At 39.1% G+C, this 26,643-nt stretch overlaps 1 protein-coding gene across 1 annotated transcript in view; it reads left to right on the top strand.

Annotated features, from left to right (window-relative positions):
* The first annotated feature begins 4,426 nt into the window (after nt 1–4,426).
* Nucleotides 4,427–26,643, top strand: part of GUCA1C (guanylate cyclase activator 1C) — a 35,255-nt gene continuing 13,038 nt past the window's right edge. The window contains exon 1 of the mRNA XM_021542405.3: nt 4,427–4,834. Within this exon, the coding sequence (XP_021398080.1) occupies nt 4,631–4,834 (204 nt within the window). The 5' untranslated portion in view covers nt 4,427–4,630. The remainder of the gene's footprint in view (nt 4,835–26,643) is intronic.

Raw genomic sequence — 26,643 nt, 5'->3', positions numbered from 1 at the left:
CATATTTAGAGGCAAATAAGCCCATGCCTATTTGAAAGAGACACTGCTCAATAGGCAATAGGTTTCTTTGTGTGCAACCACTGATACTGGATTTAAGTCATTGGAACTAAATTTTGTTTTTTACTGTAAGCATAAGTTCAGTTTTTTCTTTTCAGGCCTCACATTTATGGCAGAATTAAATATATAATTTTTTCATCCTTTCTTGGAGAGCCTTTCATTCAGACCTTCTGATAGGTGTTGCTTTTCTTTTCCATCTGTTTTTCCTCCCTTTTGTATTACATAGCTTGCAGGCCTACAATGAGAGTTCCCTGCTTCTACATTCTCCCTCATTCCACTTCTGGACTTTGTTGGAGGGTAATGCACATGAAAAAAATGTAAAAATGTACTTCCCAGCTAATGTGGACATGGATATGCAATAGGTCTGAGACAATTGTGCTTTAAATAGTGAAGTAACTTTTCCTCAGAGTGAAAGTGAGGATATTAAATGGCTAAAAAGAACAGTGTTGCCAGCATAGCCCTTCTAATCTGTGTGCACTTCATCACTATAATCCCTCAGTAAAGCTATTCTGGCAGGAACATGGCCAAGAACTCCTTCAAAAGCAGCTTCTTCTCCTACTTGCACCTAATTCTAACTTCCATGTTGCCATTTTAGTCTGGTTTATTGCACTGCTTCTTGAAGTCTTCTCATGTTTTCTTTTAATTATTTTTAAATAATGAGCTTTGCAGATATGATAAGCATGTCATGCTTGTTCATATGCTTATTTTTTCAAATGTTCCACCTTTAAAATTGCATGGTTTTTTTTTTTAAGATCCATCAAATAGATAACTTAGAATAGCTTGATGATTGTCATGAAGAGTTATTTAAATAAAGTGTAGGTTTTTCTGACATTTTAACCTTGTCTTCCAGAAGGAAAATAACAACAGGGTTCAGAGAGTATTCCATGCACATTTTCAAGGACTGAGATGGTTTATTTCTTAATATTCCCACTTATGCTGTTGCTTTTTTCAGAAGTTTCAACATGAAAATGTACAGAACCAATTGCAGGCCACTTTATTTACTAAAAAAAACCCTGTCTATGGCTTCTGAAACCTGTGGTTCAAAGTTTTGATTTTTTTTTTCCTTTGAACACCGCTGTTATTTCGGGAGGGCAGGGGGGTGAGGGGGAACGAATTCTGAGTAACATTTGAGGTTTTTAAAGCTTCCTCTTTTCATTGAACAAGAAATTTGGTAGATATACACTTGGGAAATTCTGTGTTGGCTTTTCCAATTTCTAACTATTGAAAATTTAAATGTGATGAAAAACAATAAAAACCTGAAGATTGCCATTTTAAACTACCTTTCTGTTGTTCTTTGTTATTTAAAATATGGCATTCTTTATCTGCTAGGGGTATTTTGAAGTGACATATTTCCAAATGCCACTTCACATGTTTCGGATTCTGGTTTTATTCAGTATTTCATAAAGAAAATCCCTGCTGCTTCTCAGTATTAAAGGTCTTGATCTTATAACTGACAGGATGTTAGTGGGCAGCTATTTTTGCTCTGGGGAGACTGTTAGAAGTGATGCAAGGAATGAGTAGAGATTAGGAAAAAAATCACATTTTAATGATAACTACATTATATGTCTCTGTTGAAGTCCTCCAGGCATTCATGTACACTTTTCCCCCCTTCTCTCCCTCCTCAGCAGCATTGCCCTGACTACCTGCAGACTCTGGTTTATGCAACATAGGTGAAAATATGTGCAGAAATCTGTTCCAGCAATAGCCCAGCTTGTTGCCCTTTTACACTGAAGGCTTGTACCCATTTCTGAAAGATATCTTGCAACTCTGATCTTACACGATTAGCAAGTCCCAGCTCTTTATTTGCCTAAAAATACTGGAGAACCCCATGGCCCTGCATGCCATGGTCCTAAACCTTGTGTATCAAGGGCAGCTTGCCCAGCTGGTTGTTCCAGCAGTGCACACACCATGGATGTGCCACCACAATGCTCATCACCCCTGGCACCTGAAAAGCAGGATCATGACATGTACAATGCTATCTTTGGTTCTCTTGCCAGCTTGAAGGAACTCACCTGACTGTCAACGCTGCTTTTGCAACTCAGCAAGCAGGAGCCTTGGTCTGCTGGAACCCCAGCCTGGTCCAGGGGCTCCGTGTGGTGGAAAAGTCTCTCCTCCAACCCAAGCTTGCAAAGAAAGGCTCAGCAGTCTCTGTTGTTCAATCTCAAGGCAGTTTATTGCAAGTTATCCAAAAGATTTTCTCCTGGGGCTGCTGCGGTTTGCTCACAGCTCAGGCAGAGGCACACACACACCCTGACATCCTCTCTGACCCCGACTGCTTCTTCTCTCCCCACCAGGGCTGCTGCTGTCTTTTACATGGGACATTACATGTTACATGTTCACAGTTTTTCCCAATGCCTATTACCTATATTCAATGGTGTTTTTCTATCTTTTATATGGTACATTACGTGTTACATGGTTACAGTTTTCCCCAATGCCTATTACCTATATTAAATGGTGCCTCTCTACTCTAAGCCAATCTGTGAGTGCCAACATCACCAAGAGGAGGTAAGGAAGGAGAAAGAGGAGAAACAGGACTGGCCTACATTCCTCCCTCATGTACAAAGTAAAAACCCTCCTGTACAGGTGTTAAAACCCCCTTGTACAATACTAAAAAATTCTTCCCTCTACTTTGTAACTATTTCTACTATAATATCTAAACTTTTGTGACTTCTTGTTCTTCCTGCAAGGTTGGTAAATCATTCCATGGCTCAAACCCAAAATCACAGCTGTTTCCAGCTGCCTGCCAGGGTTTCAAATGCCTCCAACCAGGGCCTGGAACCTCTAAAAATGTCTGAGGGACATTTTGAGTTCCAACATTGGCTCAGAGGAAAATTGATCTCCTGCAGGTGCGCAGCGCTCGAGGGCAATGGGGCTGTGTCCAGTTCTGGCCCCTCAGTTCAGGAAGGACATTGAGATGCTTGAGCATGTCCAGAGGGGGCAACAAGGCTGGAGAGGGGCTGGGAACACAAGCCCTGTGAGGAACGTTTGAGGGAGTTGGGGTTGTTCAGGCTGGAGAAGAGGAGGCTCAGAGGTGCCCTCATTGCTCTCCACAGCTCCTGAAGGGAGGTTCAGACAGGTGGGGTCGGTCTCTTCCACCTGCAGCACTGACAGAACAAGAGGACACAGCCTCAGCTACATCAGGGAAGGTTTAGATTGGATATTAGGAAAAAAAAATTTCACTGAAAGAATAATAAAATACTGGAATTGTCTTCCTAGGGAGGTGGTGGAATCACCATCTCTGGATATGTTTAAAAAATGACTGGACTTGGCACTTGGTGTTATGGTCTAGTTGTGGTGTTAGGGCACAGGTTGGACTTGATGATCTTAGAGGTCTCTTCCAACCTCATTATTCTGTGATTCTGTGATTCTGTGATTCTGTGATTCTGTGACTGTGCCCTGCTCTCCAGAGTAAAGCTGCATGAGTGGTGCTCACCCTCCTCTGGTGAGACATCACTGCAGTGCAATGGTGAGACACCATCAGCAGCCTTAGGTGTGACAGCTGGATCTTCACATTCTACCAGGGCAGTCTCTAACCACTGCATGCCATAGGATCTGCTGTAGGGCTTCAATGCTGTACATCTGTACACTGCAATCTACTGCAATACCTAACAGACATTATGACACTACAGGTTTCCACAAACAATTTTGAAGCAGCAGCCCTGCACCCCCCAGACGGCTGGCCACCCTTTTCCACCCTCATTTTATCTGTTCTCTTGTAAAACCCACTATTGTGACACCAGGCAATGCAAAAATGTAAGCAATGTTTTCTAAAGCTAAGTATATTTATTTTGCAATCTTATTGCAAGCTTTGGCATGGATCTGTTCTAACACCTGTCCCCAAGTGCAACCACAAACACTTCTGCTGGCCTAAGGGAAAGGAAAGGATGGGATTGAAAGAGCAGTGGCAGTGGGGAAGCAATTTTCCAGACAACATTGGCTTACAGGAGACTCAGTTGCTTGTAGAACTGTCTAAAGACAACAAGTTCTTTGTGCTTAGTGTACAGCCAACTTTCAGTTTTTTTCAGGTTATCCAAGTCAAATTGTGTTGCAGTTTCGACCTGTAAGGTAAGATTTGGATCACCATATATACAGAAATAATAAAAATGAAAAGTTAGCTGCACAAAATGTATACAAGCTGCAAGGCAGCTGCACAAAACGTACACAAGAATTAAAATAGTTCTAAGTTTTTTGTTAAAACTATAAATTGTAAAAATGAAGGTTTTGAAATAAGCCTCAAAGTTCCTGCATGTTGCTTTTTTTTTAATATTCATCCAGTTTAAACACCTTTAGCACCACAGATGCAAGCAGAAGATGAGAACTGGTATAATCAGTTCATCTGAGGCTCTGCAGACTGACTGTGCACAAAGACTCTAATTAGCTGCTAAAACCACAGGGTACTAAAACTGGGTGCCAGTAATCTTTCTAGGGTGCTATATTTACTTAGTCTATCTTGGTAGTGATCTGTAAGAGGTTTAAAGTAGCTCTCAAAGGCAGAGTTGGTGTTTGAATTATCATTGCTGGGAAGCAAGAATCAAACATTTGGATGAATAAATACTGAAAAAGATTACCTGGTATGTTTGATGCAATGGGTGCTGCTGGATCAGCAGATGACATTAATGCTATGGAAATTCACCACTGGTACACAAAGTTTATGAAGGAGTGCCCATCGGGACAGCTTTGCCTGCATGAATTTAAACATGTCCTGGATCTACACGGACTTACTCCTGAAGCTAACAACTATGTTGAACAAGTATTTCACACGTTTGACATGAATAAGGTAAGAATTCATTCCTGACTTTCTTATGGCTGTAGCATTTGAGGCACTCAGAGGCATGTCTGAGAGCTGCAAGCTCCCTGCTCAGAGGTAATGGAAGAGACTCAATAGAAAACTCCAAGCAGATAACCCAGAATGGCTGGCAAACAATGTTGAATGTTCTGTTCCCAGTACATTTGGCCATTTTGAAAGTTTCATACAGTCATTCTGTATAATCCTGGTGGTTTCTTATCTTTGGAAACCAGATTTTTATCGCTGTTTTCAGTGTGCATTAATAATTGAAATTTTTTTTTAATATAGCTTCTTGAAAAATCTTTCTAAGGCAGCGAGTGCTCAGCTGGATCCATAGGTATTAATGCTTTCAGATTATGCAACATAGACACAATAAGATTCCTTCTGTCTCGGGATTCATTCAGAACACCTTCTGTGCCCTAATTCAGTATCAGTCAATCCCCTTTTTCCAAAGGCACCTCTGTTTGGTTTTGATCCATCATTCCAATTTTACTGCTTAAAATCCTAGGTCCTGCTAAATATCCATCTAGCAGCTGTTAGATGTATTGCTGTCTTATGTTATTCCAACACAGCCTTCGTACAGGTTTCTTCTAGCCACGAGACTCACCCAGAGTTATTTTCTTACCAAATGTGACAAAAGGAGTGAAGAGTCATCTGTAATTCCTAAAAGAGTCACAGAAATTAGGCTTAGGCTGAATTGTCAATAATACAAACTCAGCTTTCAGCTAATAGAACAGATGGGCCCATCTTGTTATAAAATAATATTAAAAAAAAAAAAAAACCAAACTATAAAGCATTAATGTTCACTACCCACATTATTTATTTCAACGAGTTCAGAGATATGGAATTATGTAATTAATTTACACTTGTTTCAGAAAATGCTGAGAGTATAAGGTACCTTGTGTGCTTTTACATGAAACAGTACCTCTATTACACTGTTTTCTTGTGTTTCCATTCACGTCTCCACTCCCAATTGAGCTTACTTTTTCGGAATTTTGTAATTCTTTCTTACATAATCCTCGAGGACTTTTCCTATAAAACAAGTCTCCCCTTGCATGCTCTTTTCTTCCCACTGCCAATTACCAGATGGTTAAACATACTGAAATTTGATTAAGTAGTATCACCTAACTCAATAAATGTGCTAATTACAGATGATGAGCAAACTTCCAGTCTGCCTGACTGGTAGAAATGGTTAATTTGCTGTCCTCTTTTGAACTAAAAATTTGATGCATTAAATTCCCCAGAAAAGCTTTGTGAATGCTAACCTTCCTGGGCAATGCACATGTACAGTGTCTGAGCTCACCTAAGAGTTTTTCCAGTTTAAGTTGTATAAGCATTTCCAGTTTAAGTTGTTTAAGCATTAATGTGCACTGCACAAAGCAGTCAAGACACTTCGGTGCTCTTGAAAAGTGTGGGGAGATTTGGATGTTGGGGATTTTTGCTTTTTATTTTATAGGGGAACATCTTTTTGGTATTGTTGGTATTTTTGAAGTTCCTAATTGCCTTTCTCCCACTACAACTAGCTTATCACCCATGGAGCAAGCAGTTTGCTCATCTGAGGAATATTAAGATATATGCCTTAAACTTCTCAGGTTATGTACACATCAGATAGACTCTTGCTACCAATCTCATCCCCTTCTCTGGTACCCCCAGAACTTTTGAATCAATTGGTATATTTCCACCAAATTTCAAAGTGTAAAAATTTCAATTCATCAGTTCCTAATATTTTCATAAAACTTGGCAGCTGGGTAGCAGGGACACACCCAGAATGAATGCCCCATTCATGTAGAATTAAGATTTTATTCATTGTTTAAGGCATGTGTTGGCTGACAAAATGATCAGGCACTTGTTTTCTTTGGCCTAGAGAAAATACAGGATGGAGTTGGGGTGCCAGCATTTGGGGTTTTAGGGGACAAAAGACATAGTTTGTATGGGTCTAGGCTTTTGTTTTGCTGTTCTCAGAAGGGCTTTTCTAATTAATGTTCCATGTTAGACAGAAAAAGATGCTTCCGTTTTTTTATCAGTTTGGAAGTCTTCCCCCCATTTTAATGAAATTTAACAATGATTTGGCCTTTAGGGCTTCATAAAACCCACTGTAAAACTGCTTCTCCTAGGCTTAAAACCTCATTATTTAATAATGTGCTCCCACTAAATATCTGATATTAATTTCCTGTTCTGCAAGATGCTGTAACAATCCTCCACTAGCTACCACTAATCTGAGGCATAGATTTTATTGTGTGCTTTCTTAATTGAGCTGTTGCTCAGCTGCAGCAATAAGACCAGGAAAAGTTATTTAGAAGGCAGAACAGAAATGGCACATTTAGAATTGTCAGTTACATAAGATTGTATAGTATATATCCATTTGGAGATGGAAATAAGATGAAGAATGGGGCTTCCATTCTTCAGTTTTTAATCCCTGCCCAATCTATTTGTATCATTTAGTAGTTGGAAAGGCTAAAACACTTAGGAAAATGAATCAAGTAAACCAGAATGTTTTATCAGTTTTAATGTTTTACATTTTTCCTTTAAACATTAATAAAAAAATCTATTTTTGATTAAATGGCAACAGTTTAGCTACATTATTCAGATACAACACCCAGCATCTAGATAAGATGTAGCTCGGTTTTATTCTTCTTTTGCCTTGAATAAAGTCTTGTGAAAGCCTCACTGAAAACCCCATGGCAAACAAGAACCAGGACCTCTCAAACAACGTGCCAGGATTTCATAAGTTTCCTCTTTGGCATTTACACTGCATCTGTTTAGTCAGACATGATGTGTATATTGATCTGTTGTAATTTATGCTTTCTGTGAAGTCATTCTGTAGGGCTTCAGGCTGGCTTAGTTGATTTATGTAACAAGCAGAATGAGCTGTGTCCATACCAGCTTGCCAAGAGAAATGCACTTGTGAGTTCTATGGCTTGGCATGGTTTTCTCATTGTATTTTTTGGGCATTCCAACTGCATCAACACTTCAAATGAGAGCATGGCTCAGGCACAGTGCAAGGGAAAAGCATTTGTCTTCTGGATTCTGGTCTTAATGCAGAAATCCAGTTCAAGACTGCTTTCCATGCTCAGCAGAGACAAAGGATCTCACTTCAAGATGACTCAGCTCGTTCCAAGTTAGATGAACCAAATCTCTCTGCCCTGCCTCATACATCAAGAGAAAAACAAGTTACCTGAGTCAGTGGAAACCAACTCTTGCTTAGCAGAAGATTTTTTTTTTTAAATCAGTTTATAAAAAACTCAAGGTTCTGAAGTGGCATAATACACACAGATGTAAAAAGCCATAATGCCATTTTATTTTGACATTGAAAATTGTACTCATTGAGAATTAGTTTTCTTTTGCTTTCTTCACCCTGTCCCCTCCAAACACACTCCGCCCTGAATTCTGCATGTTAATTTTCTCTCATCGAGGATCAAATTTTCTCTGCTGCCATGGTGGTAAAAATCACTGTCAGATCTATGACATTAGTGCGTGAGGAAAAGAATTTGAGATGAAATTTCTTGCAGCATGCATGCATTTAGATTTTAGGAAGTGAGATTCCAAGCAAACAACAAATTTATGTGAATGCAGGAGTCTCCCTGAACCTGAAATTGCTGAAGATGACTCTGTCAGCTTCCAGTTTCTATGATAACAAAAGTGCTAAGCTTTAAATATTCAAATTTCTATCACTTTATTATCTGAAAACCCATCACTGAGCCTGTGAACAGAATATGTGTGTTAAGTGGATTATGCACATGAAGCAATATAATTAGTTTTTAGTGTCTCCCCATGCTCTTGCTGTTTCAGAATTATATACAGACATATAAATGTCTTTATTATATAAAGATATTTTCCTAGATCTTTTTAACCTTAGGATTATATTACAAAAAGTACTTATGCCATGCTTAGTTTAGATGGGATGTTAAATCAAAGTATGTACTTTTAATTGGAAAATCATGAAGAGTCTGTTTTCAGTAAGAAGTCCCCTTCCCAAATTTCACTAGCTCTGATTTATACCCTCTCTTCAGGTGTTGTCATGTGAATTTCATCCATGTCTGTATTTAAATAACCTGATATTTTCTGTGAGACATTTCTGTGAGATCTGAACTGGTTTTTTTCCCAATACTAATGATGCTCTATGGTCTATTTCAAGTCTAGCAAGAGTACCAAGGCTGCAAACCTGACACAGGCTCTTATACAACATGAGCATAAATGTCATTTTTTGTTTTCAAGAGAACCCCTGCAGAAGCACCTGAGAACATGTCAAGGTCACTCCAAAGAGAAGGACCCACCTACTGACAAGCTCTTCAAAAAATCTCCTAAATGAGTTTTTTTCCTTGTAGGTGGGGATGCATGAGAGCCTTAAAACCCTCAGGTTTTCCCCTTTCACTACTGGTAGGTTGTGTGAATATTTTTGTCTTCATGCTCCTTTTTCAAAATTACTTTCTCCACCATTTCTAAAGTAAATTCAGTTCAGAGATGCATTTTCAGACAGTTACAATAAATCTTTTCTGGTTTTCTTCTTTATTTTATCATTGCCATTTTTATTCTTATTTGGAAAGCTTTTAAAAGAGTTATGCAGCTGTTTTACTTCTCTTTAAAAAAAAAAACTTTTAAAGCTAGGTAGTGGAAGGAAGGCAGACTTCAATTTTTGCATAGATCAGAAAGAAGATTTTTTTTTTTTACTTCAAGAAGATAAATGGAAAGAACTGATAAATGGAGTGGAAAAAAAAAATCAAAACAGGAGCAGTCAAAAAAAAAACAGGAGTAGACAGGAATAAGCAGATAACAGCTTTTGAGGAGAGGGGAAATGTTTCTGTCAAGGCAAGACGGGAATGAAGAGAACTCTGACCAGAAGGCTGTTGAGAGTAAACTCCTATTTATTCAAAATACTCTGCTCTTTTATACAGAGCTTCACAAGGACCAAATCCATTGGTTCTGAAGTGAAAACAACTCACATCATTGGTGCAGAGTGCTTGATGCACAGTGATAGAACTTAACTATAAACAATGTGAAAAACAAGAGAGATAAAGAATTATTTACATTCTTTCCCAGCTCTTTCCCAGGCCTCTGCCTGGGTAGAAACTCTCAGTTTCTTTCTTTGACTGAATCTGAGTCACACAGGGAAAAAACAAGTGAAGTGTAAAAAAAGCAAAATTTCCAAATGAAGGCACAAATATAAAGAGATGGGAATAAATGTTCAAGGAGTAGCAGGAGGAAATTGTGCCTCACCCCTTTTTTGTCCATTAATTGTGGAACTGGAATGCCAGCTATGGAGAAAAAGTGTTGAAAAGAGAGTTAAAACCTTAACCAGAGATTCATTCTCCATCAGCAAGAGAGCTGACAGTCTGGAGTAGGGATTACTGGACAGAAACACCAGCGTGCCACTAGGAGATGCCAGTGGCTCAGCATCTGCTCACCTGGGCAAGGACTTCAGGCACTAGGAAGGAAAACATTTCCATCTTCTTTTAATTAAATGTTTTCTAACGACTCTGGGCTTGGCTTTCCATTTTCCAAAGTGCTTAACTCTGGGGATTCTATTGCTAGCAAGAAAGGAAAAAAAAAAATCCATTTTTTTTTCCAAATAGCTGTGCCGTGTAGACAGATAAAAACAGGAAGCCAGGATTTAGAGTTGTTTAAGGATCTATATATGTAGCATTATTAACTGGAAAAATCCAATTTGTCTAAGCTGAAATCCTTCATGAAAACAGCCTGTGGCATCGAAACATTGTTGGGGGTGAGAGTGAATTTGAATCTATTACCATCAACATGGTAATTCTGAAGATCTCCCATCTAGTTCATCAGCATGGAAGAGTTCAGTGATTTTTTTTTTTCTTCTTAGTTGTCCCAGTTGGAGCCAGGACATTTCATTGGCCTCTCAGATTTTCCCTGGACGACAGGACTCTTTCACTTCATTTCTAATAAGACCACTGAAAAGTTGCAGGTTAGCAGTAGTAGGGATTGTTAGTCCCACTTGCAGTTAATTCCCTGAATCCCACCAGGTGCAGCCCAAGCTCTTGCCCACCCTGAGTTTAGGAAAATCAGTGAATTCACACTAGCTACTAAAAGAAAGTATTCCTGATTTATTCTGCTGACAAAGGAGGATGCACCCCTTTGGTAACTAGAAACCTTGGTGAAAATAACAGCTTCAGCAGTGGGTCTTCATGGTAAGGCATGAACCAAAAAATGGAAAATGTAAAATTGGTATCTCAGAGCACTTCCTATAGTCATTGAAACTAAAGGAACAGCACCACAAATGGTTCTGTGAGTAAGACTTGTTATTTCATTATGCATGGTTATTGATAGATACAGGCACACTGTAGCATGTGTGGCTAACAGCACCCACAAAATTACACCTGTAACTGGTTTAATGACCAAAAAAACCCTCTTGGTCTGGGCTCTGCACAACTAAGACAAGCACAGTTGACTTTCTCATCACCAAGATGTGTTTCATTGAGCAGCACTCATAATCTCCATGTCAGGAATAATGAAGCAGTGCCACAAAAAGAAATCAGACATAATAGGCTCTTATAGATGTATTGCTTTAATGATCACTGCCTTCTTTTTCAGTTTTAAAGCTATACAAATCTCAAGGAGTTAATTGTTTGTACAACTATGGTAGGATGCACACAAGGAATGTGACTGTGAACTAGCAAAGTTGGGCCAGTACTTGACCAGTGTTTTTAATGAGAGAATAATTCAGCAATTGTGTGTTCCACAATGGTGCCAGGGTTTAAACACCACAGAAAGCAGCAGTGACCTCTCTTTTCCCCATCCCCACTCTTGAGTCAGCAAGAATTTGTGAGTCCTCTTACCTCAGATGAAGAGTTTTGTCCTACTAGAAATTTGTCTCATTGGGGCAAAATCTTTCTGGTTTATAAAGGAGGGAAGTACAGCCTGTAAAAGCAAGCTACATTCTGTTGAAGATAAAATAAAGAAAGGTCAGCTTGGTCTTCCTCCTTGTGTCATGCTGAGAAGAAATAGAGAATTTAGAAACTAAACACTCATTCAAATAGTTATAAAACTGTAGAGTGGTTTGTAGGGAGAAAATGGTGATGGTTGGGACCTAATAGTTTGGGTCTTAAAAATCAAAAAAAGCAAATAAAGAAAAAAAAAATAAAGCCCTTAACACTGTAAGCCTTCATAGGTAAATTTTCTGATAAGCATAGGTCATTCCAGCTCCTCTGGGAGGATTGTCTTTTCTTTCCAAAATTTTGTACCTTGTCCAGATGACTCCTTTTCATTTGTCTCTCTGAAAACACCTCAACCAGATCTGCTTGAGCTGGGAGGTAGGTTGCATCTATCTTAAGAGGCATAAAGGGACTCTGAAGTTGTCTATAGATGCTGAGTGGCCAATGCCTATGGGGAGCTGGAAGATGGAGATGGTGGCAGGGGGAGATGACAGGACAGGGGGAAGGAAACCAGGCTCTGAAGTCAGGGACTTGCCTGCAGTGGTGTTTCCTCTGGTCCTGGCCACACAGAGCCACTGTGCCTCCAAAATGAGCAGTGGCAGATCTCCACATGCACCCAGCACTGGTAGGATCTGACAGCAGTGGAGTGCTGGAAGGAGAGGGGTGGAGAAAGAGAGAAATGGAGCAAAGTATAGAAGTACGAACTGAGTCACACACGTGAGAGATGCAGCTTTTTTCAGAGAAAATGCCACACAGAAATTGCCAATGAAGAAAACAGAAAATGGATTGAGCTGGAGCAGATGCAAGAAGTTAATTGGCAAAGACGACATGAATTTAGACAAAAATCTGTAGATAAGTTTTTCATTCAAATATATGTGAAACTTGGCATTTGGCACTTCACAGGATAGCAGTTCTCTTTGTTGTATTACACTTCAAAGAGGGAACATTCAGTTGCATCCATCACAGGGGAAAGATGTGTTCTCCTTGCTCCACAACACAGGGATGTAGTAGAGGCTGCTTACTGCCAAGGTGTCACAATTTTCACAATACCCAGGAGAAAGTAATCTTTATTATTTTAGTGTTCTTCTTTTTTTATATTTCAAATTAGCTCCTGATCACCCTGCTGGGAAGCTTTGCTTTGTTGTGATGTGGGTCTCTTTCTAAAAGGCTCAACCTCTATTTTCAACCTCTGTCAAAAAACTACCTTTTTTCACTTGTAAAGAAATCAAAATTACACGATCCCTTCTAAAAACTAAGAGTTTTTTATACCATTTTCAGAGCAGAACTAAGTAATCTGATCTTTTTTTCTCATGATTCCCTACAGAGACAGTTTTTTGCTTTACCTGCAATGTGCATTTTCTGTGTGCCCATGCTGTTGCATTGATTGTATTTGAACCAGCAATCTTTATTATGGGACTATCACTTTTGGTGTAAGTCCCAAAGTTGCTTGTTTGTATGGTTTTTTTGATTCCCAGAATATTGTACAGATTCCAGAAACTTCTTGGCATCTCAATAGATACTGTAATTTTATCTTCACTTTTTAAAATCAGCTTTGTTTGGAACAGATAGCTCATTAGGAATTGTTTCACTGGGTTTTCTATACACAAACTAGTCTCTACATCCATTGTTTCAGCATTCTTTGAAATGTTTTTGCTATATTAATTTATTCAGTTTGCCTCCACATTGTTATCAATTTTCTATTTTTATTTAGAAATAGAAATGCTCCAATGCCTTTGGCTTCTGGAACAAGTGATTTCTATAGGAGTTCTACTGTCTCAATACGTGCTTTGCCTGCAGCCATCACACTGTGCAGGGGGTTATAAATTTTAGTCTTTTTGTGCCCCATAAAACTCACGTTTCTTTTTATGTCAGGTGTTATATCAACCAAGTTATACTGTTCTAGTCCCCTGCTAGGGGTGGGGGATGTTGTGAGACTGAACTATAAATCAGATGATTTTTACCCAGGCCTGTTTGCTGTCTTTACAGGTGTTTTAGTTATTCTTATTAATCTAAAGGGATTCTGAAAACAGGTATTACTTTAAAAGCATTCCAACTTTAACTTAGCATTCTCTTGTAAGTCTTTTGCCAGAATGTACAAAACCTGACAAAAAGTTGGACTTCTAAGGCCCTTCTTCAAGGCAGTCTCTCACATGCCACAGTCACTGTGGGCACACCTCCCCAAGAGTTGCTATTTGGAAGCAACAAGCAGAAGTAATGCATGTTTTTTTTCAGGGGGGGAAACAGGAGGGAGGGCAGAGGGATCAGTATATGTGAGCAGCTCCCAGGTTCCCTGTGCCTAGAACGAAATCCAGTGACCAGTGGCTGTACAAGGTCATGTGAAGAGATGGAAGGGAGCTGTTACTGCCCAAGAGAAAGAGAGAAAAGAGGAAGGATGATTAGCACTGGGTGACTTATTGATGGACAGCTCTTAACCTAACAATATCATGTCAAATTTTCAGCCTGCTTAAGTCTTATTACTGATTCTCTGTTGTCTTGTTTGCAGCTAGGATAGAGTTCATTTTCTTCCTACAATGCAATACAATACTGTGTTTTTTATTTATGATTTATGATAACATACTGATGCTTTGATTTTCTTCCTACTATGCAATACAATACTGTGGTTTTGATTTAGTAGGAATAATATTGATAACACACTGATGCTTTGGTTGTTGCTGTGTAGCATTTATTCTAAGTCAAGGACTTTTCATTGTCTCATGCTCTGCTCCTGAGGAGGTGCTCAAGAAGCTGGGAGGGATCACAGCAAGGACAGCAGACCCAAACTGGACAAAGGGATATTCCATACCATAGAATGTCATGCTCAATATATAAACAAAGGGGAGCTGGGAGGAGCCAATTGTTGCTCAGGACAGACTGGGCATCTCTCAGAGGGTGGTGAGAAATTGTATTGTATTGTACACCACTGTTTTTTCTGGGGTTGTATTCTTCTCCTGCACTATTAGTTGTTATATTTATTTTATTTCAATTATTAAACTATTCCTATCTAAACTCACTAGTTCTACCAGGTTTTTTTCCTGTTCTCTTCTCCATCCCACCAGGGGCAGGGTGGGGTGAGAGTGAGAGCACAGCTGAGACAGCTCAGTTGCCACTTGGGGTAAAACCACAATACCTGTCTTTGCTGTTTGACACAATCACTGGTCATTCCTTTAAGAGCAGGGCAAAAAGAAAATTCAGAATTGTCCTCAGACTGTGCATCCCCAAGAGGTTTGTCTGCTTTCCTTTCCCCTCCCTTGTCCTCGCATCCCCTTCACTCACCCTCAGTGTTCCAGCCAGCACACTCCTGCAGGAGAAATGCCTGCACAGGGTTTGTTCCCACTCTCATCCCAATCTCAGTCCCTGGGATCACACAGCTGGGACTGCTCTCTGCTGGAAAAGCAGCACACTGATTATCCACTTTGCCTGTTGAACCAGTTTTGGCTATACTGATGGCAATGTCTGTATTTTTCTCTTTGATCTTCAGAGGTTCATGGGCACCTGAGAAGTGTTCAAGCTTTCTTTCTCCATATTTTGAAGTACATGATAATAACCTTGTTGATGTCCTTGTGGAGAGAGCTAAAGCACAGACTATTAGGAGTACAGGAGTCCTTCTCAAAAACTGACCTGATCCTACAATAGTAATTGTTCTCTGGCTGAATTCAGACTGGAGGATGGTTGTCATTTTTCCTGGGCACTCACCACCTCCCAGGACTGTGCTCTTAAACTCCCCTGATTATAAATGAAAAGTGGCAGTGTCTTGTTTCTGTGTTACTAGCATCCTCTATGTTTACACCAGTATTTATAGCTCCTCTTTTCTTTGTCCTGTAGTAATGCTCCTGAGCTGCTCATCTCCTTGTATAAAAGCTAATCAGTACAGAAGTATTTCTGATACCAACCCCTTCCCTGAGCTTACAGAGGAAGAAGGAATTCAGCTCCTGAAAGCTGTAAAACAAAAAGCAGGACCACAACACTGACCAAGAGCAAACCTGTTTTTAATGTACTTATCAGACTAAGTTGATTCCTGTTAAGGAAGTTACTGCAAAAGATTCCTCTTCCACTCAAATTCTGTGACAAGGCTGGTGACCAAAACTGTGTATTATATCTGGAAACCCACACTGAGAGGGAAGAAATAGGATGCAATTTGCACACAAATACAAGCTCTTGCACAGCATATTTATGACAAAAAGTACATCAAGGAGGAATCCAAAGGGCTCAATTTTTAGAAAGGCTTAATCCACTTACAGCAAAGAGGATGTAATTACAGGCATTGCTGTTTGCACTCTCAACTTTTCCATCCTTATTTGCAGCAAAAATTATAGATATTCCTTACTACTATTCCAGAATTAGAATCTTGTGTTTTGCTAATGGTTTGTACATAATTCAAAATCAATCACTTTTAAAATATTCTCTTTATTTTTTTAATAACAGGCATGTTTGTAATCAATGGAAGCATGATAAACCATAATTTAACCATGGTGCTCTTTGCTTCTACTTTAGCCACAATTTGAAATCCCATCTATTTTAGACTTGGGCATTAAAGGTAATCTCATGAGTAGAGATAGGCACTACATAAAAATAGAAACTTATGCTGTAAGATGTTTAACGTAGCCATTTAAAAGCCATATTAACCCGAGCTGTGGTCATGAGCAAGACTTTGAACCTGGGAGATAGAAATGTGAATAGACAAAAAGGGACACTTACTGTGTAACAACATGGGCTCCCAAGAATCCTTACCAGATGCCCCTGCACAGATGCACCATTATTACAGCAAATTTATGAGGGAATGTCCATCTGGGCTGCTTAGTCTGCATGAATTCAAGAAACTTTTGGATCTTCAAGGGCTGGATCCACAAGGAGACCTATACATTAAACGAGTGTTTGATATCTTTGATCTGAACCAGGTAAACCTTCTTTTCTTTTTTTTTATTTTTTTTATCTTATACTATTTTTGGTTTGAGTTGTAGTCTGCAGGCTCTTCTTTGTTCTATCCTCCCCAAAGTGCTTTTGTGGACAGGTTTGCCATTAAGGTGCACTAGAAGTGAAAAAGTGAGACTGTGCTTTGAGGGTTTGGATTAGGACTTCTGTTAGTACTTTCTGGGGACACTTAAAAATTGTCAGGAAACAATTCTTTAAAAGAGAGGTAATTTCCAGTTCACTGGTTATTTTTGTATTCATTGCTTATCCTGTGCTTGTATATAAGCATAGGAAAATGTTGGTGTGCTCAAAGTTAATATGTTCTTACAACAATGTTAGACAAAGGGGAAATATAGTCTGCACATAACTAAAGATGAAGTGCAGTGTATATAAATGGATTTAAGTGGATTTTCTCAGAGTACTATATTGAACGTGTGGCAGAGGGGGACACAACTCAGATAAGGAGTTCACACTCAGTGTACCAGTCACAAGACCAAATACTACTGAATGAAGAGGTCAAGAAATTTCTCCAGCCTATACTTCTAATTTTCCCTCTTTTCTACTGCAATAACTGCTTATGACTGCAATCAGCTCTCTGTAATGTAGCTCCCAGACAGACAAGATGTATTTTCCTTAGTAGTACAGACAAACAAGGCTGAAGACACAGTCTGCTGGTACTTCTGTGTAGCACCATTTTCTAGGTCTGTCTTGAGCATTGCCTCAAGTTTGTAAGGTCCTGGAGCTGGCCACCTTGAGCCATCACTCATTGTGATGCTGACTGCCCTGGGGCACATGCTCTGAACCTTTCATATTTGTTGAGACCTTCAGATTCTGGATTAATGTAAAAGTGAGGAGAGTGGGATCAAAGCAGGTTAGAGAAAGAGCTGTGGCAGTGGCCAAAGACACTTAAAACAAAATAGGAATCGTCTGCTAATTGCTGCTACTCTATTTGGTGTTACAGAGTTGTGTCACTCCTCTGCAGGCTGTCCTCACTTGTACACAAAGTGGTTAAGCTGCCAGGCACTAAAACAGCTGCTTTTATGAGAAATAGAGGGCAGATGCTTGGAGGGACTTAACACGCATTTTAAATATAAATGAGAGGTATGTGTGGCGTCAGAAACAGAGGCATGAAGAGCTGTACCAGGATTGTCAGCTGGAGAACACACTGCCTTTTCAGCACGGCTTTCAGCTGTCCTGAAAGATCTCAGCTGCCCCATCTGTGTGACTGAACTCTCTTTTACTGCAAACTTCCTTGCTGCATCTTTCTGAACTTTTGTCTTCATCCTTTTGTCTTCCTCAGATGTGCTAAGATCAATGCAGGCTAAAGGATGGGCTAATGACCAGGAATTCAGTCTCAGGGGAGAACTAGTTCATCACCCATCCTATTGCTGACCAGCACAACTTTCAGGAGCACATCCCTGGGGGACTGTGGAGTACAGCTCTATAGTCAGCACAGGAGAAAGAATTTCCCCCTGTTGTCTTCTCCCTTGTCTGTATTTTGTAATTCTTGAGGTCACATATACCAGAGTATATGTGTATAGTCAGCACAGCAGAAAGAATTATAGTATAGTTAGCACAGTGTTGCTATAGGACACATGAAAGCACGACATGAGTCACCTGCTATTTGCAAGGTAAAGAAGAAAGTTTATTCTCCAACTCCAACTTTTATACTTTCCTAAAAGTGACATTGGATTGGAGGGTGAATGGGCCACCTCTCCAAAGACATTGGACAAACCACCAGTACATCAAGTTTCTCCACCCCCATAAAAGAATGCAAAACAATATATTATTTATAGAAATTGTGTGGGAAACTTTTCTAACAGAATGTAAACTCAGAAGGCTTTAGAAAATCTTAAGAATCAGGGTAACAGCACAGGAGAAAAACTTCCCCCTGTTGTCTTCTCCCTTGTCCGTATTTTGTAATTCTTGGGGTCACATATACCAGAGTATATGTGTATAGTCAGCACAGCAGAAAGAATTTCCCCCTGTTGTCTTCTCCCTTATCTGTATTTTGTAATTCTTGGGGTCACATCTACCAGACCAGGGGTGTCCTGTTTTACTACACAAACTGGGTATGTTGGAATGCAGTTCCTTCACCAGAGGTCATGTGTGTCCATATGGGGTCTTAGTGTAGCACTCTACCAGTCCCTACAGATATCCTTTCTTTTCAGGTGTCTCACAGCTAGTTTTTCCAAAATATTCAGCTTTCCACGTCATGTGCATTTGAACTGTGATTACAGCAAGGACATCCCAACCTGTAGAGCAGTTTCCAAGCAAAAAGAAAAATAAGGAAATAAACCCCCAGAAAACAGCAGAGAAGCTGGCAATCAAGCTAAAGTGGAGCAAAGCTCAGAAATATATGCTGATCAATAGCCTGTGAGCATTTGTCAACTTCACTAAAATTTAACCTTAATAAATATATCTAAAAGAACTTAACATCACTGAGATGAAATAATCAATCTTAACAAGAATTAATTTATTTAAACCCTATTATTACAAAAAGGTTACTGAAAATTTATCATATAACAGTTAAGCATCAAAATAAATAACATGCAAGTAAACAACACTGTACTGAAATCTTTACAATAAAATTACCTTGTTATAACTATGGAGTAAAAAGCAAGCACTTAATAAATCCGACAGTGGAGTTTATGTATTAATTATAGTTAAATCTCAAATAACTACTGCAGATCAAGTTCAAGGTTTCTCTTGAATGTAAGCTAAAGAATCTTGAATTTATGACATATAATTACTCTCAGTGAACTATGTAGTTTTGGTATGTTATTAATCTGTAAAAAGACACCACCTCTATACCAACACCTTTGAATTTCTCTAGTAACAATCCTGTTAAAAATCACAATTCAAAAGTTAGAATAGGTAAATTTTAACACTGGCTGGTGCCAGGTAGGGGGGGCCACACTCTCTGCAGCAGCTTTAAAGATTGCTTATAAGATAGATTTAAGTTTGGCTTAAGAAGAGTAATAGGATATAAACACTGAAGGCTGAAACAAAAAGAGATTTAGTTATATAGTGCTAAATAGCTGTACCAAAAAATTCACAGCAAAATACATTGTCAATAAAAACAAGCAACAGGCAATATAATCAGTTTGACCAGGGCTAGGTGTCCCTCAGGGCCTTAGGTCTGTATCAAGCATCCCTCTGGTAGCTGCTGCTCCCTCCAATGCCTGAAAGTTCCTGAAAGGGATAATAGCAGCACGATGGCAAGGTAAAAAAGAAGAAGGTTTATTTTCTGGCTCCAACTTTTATACTTTCCCAAAGGTGACAGTGGGTTGGAGAGTGAATGAGCCACCTCTCCAATGACATTGGACAAACCACCAGTACACCAACTTCCTCCACCCCCATGAAGGAATGCAAAACAATATGTTGTTTATAGAAATTGTGTGGGAAAGTTTTCTAATGGAATGTAGACTCAGAAGGCTTTAGAAAATCTTAAAAATCAGGGTGACAGTGGGGTTTGATTTTTCATCCACATTTCAAAGGCAGGGCCTATTTCTGTGTGAGTTTAGCAAAAAACGTGGTCTCTGAAAACCTTTTTCTCAGGAACATACTAAATAAGAACCAACCCTTTCTACTGTGTTTCTTGTACAGACCACCAGTGGTTTCACAACTAAATGACCCTATACACCAGGGACACAGATGTCTTTTAATTTTTTTTAAGTTTCTTAAAAATGGGGACTATCATGTGAAGGTTTTTTCAACCTTTCCTCACCCTTTGTGGGATGCTTTGCTGATAATTAAACATACAAACAAGCAAACAAATAAATATGCTAGTGAACTTTGAAAGCTGTTCTTCATCATTCTTAACAGCATTGAAAAATAAAGGTGCAGAACATTCAGAACTGTAATTGCAAAATTCACTTGCCTTGAGATTATCACATGGAGTGCAGAAGGCAGCATTTCAGCAAATGTTTTGTTGATGACTCATACATCAATACTTGCAAGCATTATTTATATAATGACATTGCCAGGATAAGTGACAGGTTTATCTTTTGCCACAGCTTTCCAGTGAAAACTTTCAAAAATAATGTGTTTATTAAAATACAAGTGCAACAAAATTTATTTTTTAAAGGATTTCCTTTCTTAGATTTGAAGAGTACCTTCTTAGGGAAAAATTATCTCTGTCTTCTTCACCCTTAAGCTATTTGTAATACAAAAAGGACAAATCTGTAAGCACACAGAAACACATTTAATTCTTCCTGCTTTTTTCCTTCCCCGCTGTCTCAGTCTACTCATAACTGGCAGTCCTAATTCATGCATCCTAATGATGAATTTTAGAGAGGAAACAGTTATGTTCACCTTAAATATCTCAGCAGTTGCCAAGTATACTGATGTATATTTGGTTTTCAGTGAGAATATGTATCATATTTCAGTGCTATTATATCCATCAAAATGAGGTTTCACTGATGTTGAAGGAGAAAACATATCTAGAAAAATAATGTCTGGTGTATCCATAATACATTGGAAGTGTTATTTGCTCATAGGCAGAAATAAGGACAAATTCTACAGTCAGCACTGCTACTATTCAACACTTACTCTGAAATATCTGCTTTCTTTAAATCAGAAACCCAGATCACTGCCTTTCATTTCCCATTAGCTTGCAGATAGGTTTTGCCACCACTAAAAATAAAAATTGAACACTGTGATTGATTGATTGATTGATTGATTGATTGATTGAGTTCTTCTGACCTCTGAAGGACAAAATTTGCATAGCCATTTAACAAGTGAAGCAATGGACTGAAAATGGGATGCTGCTGTTGTAGTTCTCTTACTGCTTCTTTTGGCATTAACTGAAACTAGCTACAGGAATAAGTGTATGTTGCTTTGTAAGAAAATTGGATTTTAAAAGGTATGATTACTGTGAAGATTAAAGAAGATTAATAGGTATGTGGCACTGAGGGAAAATTATGCAAGTTCAAGGATTTTCTGTTAAAATTTATAACGCATTGGACAGACCACATCAGAGAGCACTATTTTCTGCTACTTCTTATCCAGAGATAAAGTTGGTAGATGCACAAAAATGGACACTCCACAGCAGCTTCAGAAATATTTAGATAAGGAGCCACTAGCTGATGTCAATCCTTAATCATTTTTCTACTTTGTGTTTTTCGTTTAAAATGTAAAGTAGTTCTCTGATAGAGTTCATCTGACATCATTATACAGATTAGAATGATAAAAAAAGATTTTAAAATTAATCCATTTAAAACATAAAGAAGAAAATTTTAAAAGGATGTTTGATGTAGAACAGATAATAAGAAATGCAAAAATATGTTACTTCAATAGAACTTTATTGTGTGTAGGGATGACTACATAGCAATGTAAACTAAATTTCAGGTTAAATCTTTTTTTTTCCCTTTTCTCCTTTTTTTTACTGAAGAATAACTGTTTCCCTTCACTCCTTATACTTTGAACAAAACTAAGAAGTGGTGGGAGGTAGACCACCTTTCCTTTTTTTTCCTCATCCTCGCTCCTTCCCGACTGTCCTGCTGTGTCTTTATAATTCAAATTATCATGTAGACTTTTCAGCATCTGATTTTGTGTTCTAGATATAAATAAATGTTATCTTCTTTTGGTTATAGGGACATGAATGTGGTTAGCCAAGTACAACATCTTCAGTATTCTAGTGGAAGGAAATGAGAGTCATTTGGTGATGAAATTCTCTATTAAAGCAGTTGTTGCACCTCATATTCCATGAAAAGCATACCAATGTCCACAGAAAGATGTCATAATTTTCAGAGGTTTTTTGCTGCTTATTGTAATTTATTCTTCATTTGACTTTCAGCTGGTTTTTTCCTTCCACTTTTTCCACCTTAAGAACTGCGTGTGAGAGAGAGAAGAATGTTATTTTCATCTCTATGAAGCATCTAGTCTAGATATTCTAGTGAAGATATTATTTTATTAAAGACTGCAGGGCCAAAGTGAGCAATTGTTATCTAGCATGATGTGTTAGCTGCCTTCAACATGATCACAGAAGGTATGAAGATCTCTTAAAGGATTAAAAATATGGGTGCTAGAGAGTAATGCCTTAAAAACTACCTGAACCCAAAATCTTAAGCATTTCCACTTCTCGTGGGATTAACTGTAATGGTTCAGGATAACTTTGTTAACTGTCCTGTCCTGGAAAATAGCATTTTCAGCTGGGCTTCCTTTCCCAGACTGTCCTGCTCTGCTGTGTCCTCAGAACTGAGAACAGCAGCTGTGATATGAATTGTCAGGCTGCCCGAGGAGCCACTTAGCCCCTTTGCTACATCCTTCCATATTTGCAAATATTACCAAAACTGACACAATAAAATTGGGTGCAATAGTTAATAGAAAGTAAGGATGATAATCAGAGAAATATTTTCCCAAATTGCCCTGAACTACATTCTTCTTTTGTGTCGCGAGTCTCTGAATAATTGAGCAAACATAAGTTCAGCAGCACACATAAAATTCAGGAATGCCTTCAGCCTGAAATGGCTCCTTGGACACTTTTCTTAGCCTGCTCTAACCAACCAGCTTAGCCAAATCAACAAGGCTGCAGCAGCAACATCTGCATTACACTGTGGGGCCAATAACCATATAAACTGATACTGCATTGGGGCAGAATGTTTAAGGTTATTCCTTTTCCATGGTTCTTGTATTGGCCCAGCACTTCCACTTTGCCCAGAGAGGTCCAACTCTTGCTTTTTCTGATTTGGAAGACTTTGTCACTCTCATAAGTGTCTCCACAATAAAAGACTAGAAAGCTTGTTTTTGTTTTATGACAGTCATTGCTATCACAGTGTAGTCAGCAATAAAAGCCTGTATGTCAAAAAATTAATCAGCTTCTAAATGAAGGGCTAGAAAAATAAGGCTCTAGATATGTCTTAGACAGAAAGAATTCTTCTGTCAGAAGTAACAAAAATCTACAGCTCTTACTTCCTGATGTATTTAGACATTTTGCAGGTGACATGTAAAAATCCTATTCCCATTAGTTTCAAACACAGTCCAACAAAAGCAACAAAAACAAGAAAGCCAAATCATTTGCTTCTCCTTAATTTGGAGTAATGTTGCATAAAATTATCTGAAATGTAAAGTAACAAGCCTGATTACTGTAAATGAGGAGGTTAAATTATGCTTTGCTGTGTTCAAGGCAGTACAATTACCTAATTTTTCTCAGTATGCTTAAGTGCCTTTGAAAGGTGCAGTGCCCTGATAAAAAATTCCATATTTTCTGAATATTTCATCTGTTTATAAATACAACTATATTTATTTACAGACTATACTAAAGAATGGCTTTATTCTCCTTCTAAACTGCCTCCCAATATTTTTACATTCAATTTTATATATTGGTTCCAAAAAACAAAAAGAGCATTTTATGAGCTAAAAATTTTAGACCAGAGGTAAGTCCTCAGTAGTGCCACAGCACCATCAAGCATGGGAGGCCAATTTTTTACATGGGACATTAAAGAAATGCCTGTCTCAGATCTCTGCTACAGCACTGCAGAATTCAGTGGCCTTCTTTGTTCTGTTCTTGGTTTTTTGGGGATTTTTTTGCATTTCGAAAACGGCAATCTGATTTTACAATAAATCTTTCTCTTTAAAATCTGAATTTTAAAATATTCAAGTAGATAAGTTATTCAATTGAATTTTCCTTGCATCATACAGCCTTGATACATAGTTGGTTGGATTAGGTTAGGGTTTCTTTGAAATGTTCATTTAAGTGCAAAATGTTAAACAAATTAACATGTATTCTGCAGCTGCTACTTTGCTGAAGAAGCATTTGGAGCAAAGCATTATTAGGTAACACTGTAATTTTATCACATTATGTGAATAGGAAATGGAGATTAACTTTGGACAATTAATCATAATTATTTTTAAGTATTACTTGTTAAATTATTGTGAAGATAAATGGGAAATTAATTTTAATGGGAAACAGTTCAGGAAGGTGCTTCTATTATTCAAAGAAATTTTAAGATTTCTTTTAAGACATAACTGTCTTTTTTTCTATTTATTTATACATTGATTAAGAGTAAAGTTATTATAGTAGCAATCTACTAAAATAATGCAAGTAGTTTAGGCAATGATAGTCTATGAATGTGACTTTTAGGAGCTTTCATACATCCCTTGAGATTCACAGAGCATTACACAGAAGCACCCAAATCTGCCCAATAGAACATCTTTGCCACTAGAAAATATGTGTGTCTTCAATGTACCTTTGTTGGGGGTTAGGATTTTTGCTTTTGTTTCTTTCTCTCATGGAATTTTGTCCCATCTGTTGGCAAGAGACACGAACTGGTACCTTGCAGGTGTAGAAGAAGGGATTACAGGTGACCTTGCCCCTGATAAATCACAGTTGTACTAATTACCAAAAGAACAGCCTTGCCCTTCATGGGTGGCAGCTGTGACTAATAAAGGTAAGTGTGATAAAAGGGGTGGGTCCCTGGGTCAGGGCATGCCTAGAGGAAGAAGACCTTGAGGAGGTATAGGAGCCCTGAGGAAGAAGCAATGATCTAGAAAAGAAGCAAAGGATAAAAAAAAAAGGAAGAAAGTTGCTGCTGCAAAAGATCTGCTGTGAGGTCAGTCTGGGTCTGATAGAGCTGGAGCCTGCAGTCATAGCCTGTGGGCAGAGGCAGCAAGGAAATTCTTCCAGTCATATTCCAGCAGGATATAACCAGCAGAGTCCGACAAAGAAACCAACTGTGTGAACTTCTTGTAGTCAGAGTCAGGACAGCTAAGCTGTAAAGAAGAATAAACTGGAAAACTTTTCACATTAAGTAAGTCTGTGTCTTGGCTCACTTCTACCCGTAGTGAAAGGTCTGTTGTAACAGAGAGACAAGAGAAATGGCCAAGGTGGAGGAATTCATGGAAGAGATGAACAGCACAGTAATGGTCCTGACAAGGTCAGGTGCACATGTTGTGGGCCCTGGAAGATCTAGGACCATCTCAATACACCACCTTCACTACAATGATTAATGCCATGGACAACTGAGAGACTGCCAACAGGCTCAGGTATTATGAGAGTATCATCAGTGGCCTGATGCAGGCTCATGGCTCTGCTGGGATTTAGGACCTTAAAGAGGAGATTAGGGAGGTGAGGAAGAACTGAATGGCACCAGCACAAGTCACAGTCCCCAATATCAGAGCCTGATGTGCCCCACCTAGGGAGAGGGGGGACTCCAATTGAGCTGAGCTGTGGTTCTTCCTGTGTGACTACGGGGAAGACATGGGAAGGTGGGATGGGAAATCAACTTCTGTCCTGGCAGCATGAGTGTGTGAATTCAAAGAGGAAACCACTAACTGGGGGAATGCCACTGAAGTGAAGGCAGCCTCAGCCTCCCATGATGAAGCTGCCAGGTATAACAGAAGGGAGGATGACCTGTCAGATCCCCTGCCATGTATGCCCAGGAAGAAAATTATAAGCAAGGCTAGAGAGGCCCAGCCTCTAGCCGGGAAGAGGCATGGGAAAACTGGATCTTCTGGACGGTGTGGATCCGATGGCCTGGCACATCAGAGCCAGAAAAATACAACACTTTAGTTGACACTGGTGCACAGTGTACCCTGATACCATCGGGGCAGAACCTGTTTCCATTGCTGGTGTGACAGGGGGATCTCAGCAATTGACCCTGTTGGGAGCCGAGGTGAGCCTGGCTGGGAAGGAGTGGAAGAAACATCCATTGTGACCGGCCCAGAGGCCCCGTGTGTTCTGGGCATAGACTTCCTCCGGAACAGCTGTTACAGAGACCCAAAGGGACTCAGGTGGGCTTTTGGAATAGCCGCTGTAGAGGCAGAGGACAGTAAGCAGTTGAACACCTTGCCTGGACTGTCAGAGAACCCATCTGCAGTAGGACTCCTGAGGGTGGAAGAGCAACAAGGACCAATTGCTATTTTGACTGTGCACAGCATTAAACGAATCGGGATGCCGTGATCCCCATCCACAAAATGATCTGTGAACTAGAGAACCAAGGAGCAGTCAGCAAAACCCACTCACCCTTCAACAGTCCCATTTAGTTGTATGCAAGA

Source organism: Lonchura striata, chromosome 2 (genome assembly GCF_046129695.1).
Source record: "Lonchura striata isolate bLonStr1 chromosome 2, bLonStr1.mat, whole genome shotgun sequence".
Lineage (NCBI taxonomy): Eukaryota > Metazoa > Chordata > Aves > Passeriformes > Estrildidae > Lonchura > Lonchura striata.
Note: the sequence above shows the minus strand (reverse complement) of the source record. Positions and strands in the feature narration are given on the sequence as shown.